This window comes from Sinocyclocheilus grahami, unplaced genomic scaffold (assembly GCF_001515645.1).
Source record: "Sinocyclocheilus grahami isolate Dianchi unplaced genomic scaffold, SAMN03320097.WGS_v1.1 scaffold848.1, whole genome shotgun sequence".
In the NCBI taxonomy this organism is placed as follows: Eukaryota; Metazoa; Chordata; class Actinopteri; order Cypriniformes; family Cyprinidae; genus Sinocyclocheilus; species Sinocyclocheilus grahami.
In genome coordinates, this window is record NW_015506027.1 from 423,692 (window position 1) to 429,911 (window position 6,220).

The 6,220-nt window shown below is 36.8% G+C and overlaps 1 protein-coding gene across 4 annotated transcripts in view; it reads right to left on the reverse strand.

Moving 5' to 3' along the window:
* The window catches only part of LOC107562929 (calcium uptake protein 3, mitochondrial-like), a 27,385-nt gene extending 21,646 nt beyond the window's left edge, over positions 1-5,739 (reverse strand). For 3 of the 4 annotated variants that reach the window (XM_016247687.1, XM_016247686.1, XM_016247685.1), the window contains exons 1-4: positions 5,428-5,707; positions 3,485-3,632; positions 2,032-2,063; positions 1,793-1,871 (exon numbers count right to left, since the gene is read on the reverse strand). In XM_016247687.1, coding sequence (XP_016103173.1) covers positions 1,793-1,871; positions 2,032-2,063; positions 3,485-3,632; positions 5,428-5,694 — 526 coding nt within the window. In that variant the 5' untranslated portion in view covers positions 5,695-5,707. Of the gene's footprint in view, positions 1-1,792; positions 1,872-2,031; positions 2,064-3,484; positions 3,633-5,427 lie in introns of all 4 variants that reach the window. The other variant, XM_016247684.1, reaches the window with a different exon arrangement.
* Positions 5,740-6,220: the final 481 nt, after the last annotated feature.

Consider the following 6,220-nt stretch of genomic DNA (forward strand, 5'->3'; position numbering starts at 1 on the left):
CAACTATTTTCTGCAATTCTCCAGCTGTGGTCCTTGGAGAGTCTTTAGCCACTCAAACTCTCCTCCTTACCGTGCATTAGGACGATATAGACACACGTCCTCTTCCAGGCAGTTTCGTAACATTTTCTGTTGATTGGAAATTCTTAATTATTGCCCTGATGGTGGAAATGGGAATTTTCACTGCTCTAGCTCTTTTCTTAAAGCCACTTCACTAATTTGTGAAGCTCAATTATCTTTTGCTGCACATCAGAAACATATTCTTTGTTTTTTCTCATTGTGATGGATGATTAAGGGAATTTGGGCTTTGTTTTCCCTCCTATTTATATTTCTGTGAAACAGGAAGCCATGGCTGGATAATTTCATGTTCATAATCACCCTGGAGTGCTCAAAGTTGTAAATATGAATGGGAATATACTTCAGAGATATTTTACTCATAAGAATTTCTAGGGGTGCCAATAATTGTGTCCAACGTGTATTTGAGAAAAACATTTATTTCATAATGATATTTCCCCCATTTTAAATTCTTATTATCCAATGAAAGCTTAGATTTTTGTGCTTTTTTTTTATTTTTATAAAAGATCAAACGGATTAACAATGCAGATTAATTTTCACAGTCTTCTTTGATCATATTTACCAAGGGTGCCGATATTTTTTGCCATGACTGTACTTTGCCTGGAGAATGTATGTTGTACTGGTCCCAGTGAGAGAATGAGAGGAATTGGAAACAGTGAGAGAGAGGCAGATGTAGAGAGTGAACTGAGCTATTTTTAGGAGTGCTCACAGGAAGTGAAAGCCTCAGGCCCATGCATAACTGGTGGTTGACTGGTACCCACTGAGAGAGAGCAAGAGAGAAAGAGAACGAAAGACAGCAACGGCGAGGACAATACAGCACCACTCAAGTATCATATTTCATATGATTCTGTACAGCCTCCACAAAACTGAAAAACTATATTTTTATCACTTTTCTTTATTCCCATGCTCTTACAAAAATAAATAATGTGATACCATTGGTACACTGATGGTATCAGGTGGTAATAACATAGTACACTGATAGTGAATGAGTATATATAGCATGGTCTTTACATGGAATAGATAACTCAAAGAAGGACAAGACATCATGGTAAACAAAAACAAACAAACAAACAAGACATGCAATGCTATACTTTTAAGAACAGAATACTTACAAAATTATACCTGGTTTCTTTTTCTTTTTCATTTTTACATAATATAATTATGCACTACTGTTCAAAGGGGAGGGACCAGGAAGACGTTTATTTTAAGATGCATTAAATTGATCAAACGTGACAGTATCAATTTTTAAAATTTTTCTAAATGCATTTCTTTTGAACCTTCTATTCTCTAAAAAAAATCACAGTTTCCACAAAAATAGTAAGCCACACATATGTTTTTAATTGTGAGAATAATAAGAAAAGTTTCTTTAGCTGCAAATCAGCATATTAGAATGATTTCTGACGGATCGTGTGACACTGAAGAGTGGAGTAATGACTATTGAAAATTCAGCTTTACTATCACATGAGTAAACAACATATTACAATATATTACAATAGAAAACAGTAATTTTAGATTACCTTAATATTTCACAACATTAATGTTTCTGATCAAATACGTAAATGCAGCCTCAAAACAATCTTACCGCCCCCCAAACAGCAGTGTATATTATGAAAGATAGCCATTGCTGTTTTACTTCCATATATTTGCATACATACACACTCACTGCTTTGATATGACCCAATAAAGTGTTTCTAAAAATGAGCTGGAATGCAAAACTTACCTCTTTCCCGAAGGTTCCGGAACAGCTTAGATGTTCCTTTCCACACTGGTGGAGTGTCAGACAAGATCTTCTCCAGCTCCTGTAAATCATGACAAAACATACTATTTGGGAAAAATTATTCAATCTCAGGACAGTAAATACTGTGAAACGCAAACCTAAGTATTATCTATAAATAGCAAATAATTTAACTGAGCTGTCATGTCTACAAAGCATGCATTATGAATAGATTTACTGCATACCTGTTTGGTGAGGGACCTCCAAGGTTTCCTTACTAAGAATAACAGAGAGAAACAGAAAGAGGGTGGCTGGTGAGATAAGATCAGGATGGGGGTTTCATCCCACAGTATTTAACAATCAGACAAAACAAAATGTTTGGAGTAGCATTTTTTATTTCTTTTTTGAACAGACACAGTTCACTCTCAGAGTACAGAAGATGAGCTGGGCTCTCTCATGGCAACCAGCTCTATGGAGCTGTCAGTTTGTCCTACAAGTTTGTCTTCAGACATAATGCAACTATTAAAACTGTTTTTGTGCATTGTTAAGAGCAAACTTTTTTTGTTTTTTGTAATACTACAGTGCATCTCATCCTCATGAACTGCACCAGATTTAACCGTTTTTGCTGTGAGATGTTACTCCACTCTTCCACCAAGACAGCTGCAAGTTCTTAAACACCTGTAAACCTTAAATGTCTCAAGGACTGTTCCACAGGTGCATGTGCAATAATCATTTTTGGCTCACAGAACAAAAAATATATTGTTTGTTTAAAGCCTTTATATTAAAGATATGTAAAGCTTATTTGGATTTAATGAAATGATCTTTAAAACACATAAAAATAATGAAATATATTCGCCTCCTGCTACTCATACTCAACATTTGTCAAAACATGGAGCACGTACAAACAATAGGGATTTGCAGGTATAGCATTAATGGATGTCATTCTTTTTGTAGAAGACTATGCCTGTTCTGTTTACTGTGGAACATTATGACATTTATTCTATCAAAACATGCACTTCAAAGCCCGGTTTGAATCCAGCTAAGTAAATACTAAGCACTTCTGTTGCTCTCTTGCACAGCTTTGATCTGATCCATTAAGACCCATTAATGACTTTTGTTTCTAATATTTATTCATTAGCATGCTGGCAATCCATTTATTAGATTAAGCCCTAAACAAACAAACCGTTTAATTCACAATGATGATTTAATAAAAAATTACATCACCATAAAGATTTAAATACTTTACAGAAATGCTGTTTTCTGTGCACTAAAGTACTGGGGAGAAATAAGCCTGTCCTATTTCCTGATTGTTGTTTTATAATTTTTTCGCCTGATCTAAATAAGTAAAAGGACACCTAGACATCTCTTTCTTGCTCATGTGTAAGTCGCTGGATAAAAGTGTCTTCTAAATGAATACAGTAAATGTACAAACACAATGATCTGAGGTAAGTCTATTTGTAACATGTTAGATTAAATGGTTTGAGAAGACCACATTAGTTGATTTGAAGACCATCAAGTACTTCCATAAAGAAAGATATGCAATTATTTGCATAATAAACATGTTTAGTCATTTTTCAATTTGAAGTAAGTTCATCTAATCAGATTTGATTACAGCTTTGCAGTCTGTTGCTGTTTGAAATATAATTTTAGGCTTTAGATGGAGCACATGTTCACATCAGAAAATAACATGTGACTCACTGCGGGGTTCGCTCATGGTGACCGACTCGATGAAGTTCTGAGGAGTCATGTACAGCTGTCCCTCATACTCCACTGAGCTGAAGAGACGGAAACGATGCTCATGAGACGACATGTACACGTCACTTTCATCAAAATCAAACAGTGGAGCCTGCAAGAACCAATGATGGGCAATACAATTTGTTAATATCTCTATTTTTCAAAGCCATAGTCTTTATCTCTGTAAATTCATGAATCACAAACTAAAAGGTTAGTGTTGAATGGCCAATTATTATTTGTAGTGAAACTGTCTTTGTTCAGTCAGGTTGAAAGGATGATATCTCTGAAAGACATCAAAAGGTCAATAAAAGGCATCATGTTTAATTGTTATGCCCTTTTGTGTCATGAAACTGAAGATTTTACTGGTACACTTGTGCATCATTGCTATATGGCACAGATTGATAACTGAATCAAAATATCAAATTTAAGATATAGATATTAAAATACATTTAGATTGTATTTATAACTACAAATACAATTTGAGACGCTTGAATGAATTTTAAAATAACGTTTTAGACACATACAAGCATAAAATAAGTATGTATTTAAATAAAACTTGAAAAATACACTGATTTTATATGTACGGAAACATAATCTTTTATCTCCATGCATTAGATTAAGTAAAATAAAAGTTGTATTTAATGTAGAAACAGGCACACACAGGGAATGGAAGAACTTGAACTGCAAAGTTTCCACACCAGTCAGGAAAACATTTAGTTACTAAGTGGAACAGTCAGACCAAAACATCTGGCAGCCCATGGAAACCAAACCTGACTGTCTGCCAAAGGAACAAAAATCCCAAAAATATGTTTATATGCACGTGCCAAAGAATTCTGTACTTAGACATGACAGCTCAACGCTGATAGGGTACAGATTACTGTTTGACAGGCCTCTATGATACAGCATAGATAGTTCAGATAAGTACATAGCTGTTTTATCCTACCGTAACGCTCGGATATGTGATCTGAAACGTGCGCGCAGTCATTTCAGCACTATGACCGAGGAAAGCGCCCTTCTTCCCGAAACTGAAGATTTTACTGGTACACTTGTGCATCATTGCTATATGGCACAGATTGATAACTGAATCAAAATATCAAATTTAAGATATAGATATTAAAATACATTTAGATTGTATTTATAACTACAAATACAATTTGAGACGCTTGAATGAATTTTAAAATAACGTTTTAGACACATACAAGCATAAAATAAGTATGTATTTAAATAAAACTTGAAAAATACACTGATTTTATATGTACGGAAACATAATCTTTTATCTCCATGCATTAGATTAAGTAAAATAAAAGTTGTATTTAATGTAGAAACAGGCACACACAGGGAATGGAAGAACTTGAACTGCAAAGTTTCCACACCAGTCAGGAAAACATTTAGTTACTAAGTGGAACAGTCAGACCAAAACATCTGGCAGCCCATGGAAACCAAACCTGACTGTCTGCCAAAGGAACAAAAATCCCAAAAATATGTTTATATGCACGTGCCAAAGAATTCTGTACTTAGACATGACAGCTCAACGCTGATAGGGTACAGATTACTGTTTGACAGGCCTCTATGATACAGCACAGATAGTTCAGATAAGTACATAGCTGTTTTATCCTACCGTAACGCTCGGATATGTGATCTGAAACGTGCGCGCAGTCATTTCAGCACTATGACCGAGGAAAGCGCCCTTCTTCCTGCTGCAGCATCACACAAACGCGCATTGGCATCCATGCGTTATGACTGTTTGTGTGCGCAAGCAAAACAATTCACCAAACTCTACAGCATGAATGCCTAATAACAGTGCACAATCCCTGTCCGACTAGCAGTTGCATAGATTTGACGCCAGGAAAAAAGCACTAATAGGAAGCAGTGTTACGTGGCACTGAGAACAGTGGGAACAGCCATACCTTCTCCTTGGCGGCTACAGCGGGTAGTGAAGGCAGCAGAGCCCGACAGCCTATTCCATTTATCGGGGCTTTCCTCCCTCTGAATCCGCACATTTCTGAATAGTAATAATACAACACCGCTCCTCCGGCCGCAACACCCACAGCAACAGCTATTCCTCGGCGTATGCATCGGTTATCCTTGACCGGAGAACGAAAAAGCGCATTCCGTGTATCTGACGACAGCGACAAACTCCTACATATGACTCCTAGTCTGCGCACAGCGGCCATTATTGTAGCTATGACAGAATTCGTGCAAGATTCTCGAGTTCTCATGTATTCATCGCGAGATGTGCTGCTCCCTCACCGGGATTACCCAGACCAGAGAAACAGCAAGTCCAATAAAGTATGAAATCTATGAACTTGCATGAAAAATGTACACTATGAACCCCTCAAAAGATGTTTAAAGGTGTCCAAAAGGTCGGGGTATGTATGCGTAAGTATGCGTTTTAAATGAAGTTATAGATCAGGGATCCTCAAATCTGGCCCACGAGATCCCCTTTCCTGCAGAGTTTAGCTCTAACCCTAATCAAACACACCTGAGCATGCTAATCAATGTCTTCAGGATCATTGGAAAATCACAGGTAGGTGAGTTTGATCAGGGTTGGAGCTAAACTCTGCAGCGCATTGGCCCTCCAGGGCAAGATTTGAGGAACCCTGTTATAGATATTACAAGCTATAGAAGTTGTAGATATTACAACCATAGCAACACTCGCGCGCTTTTTCTTTATGTCAGTTTACGGTACGTCGATAAGAC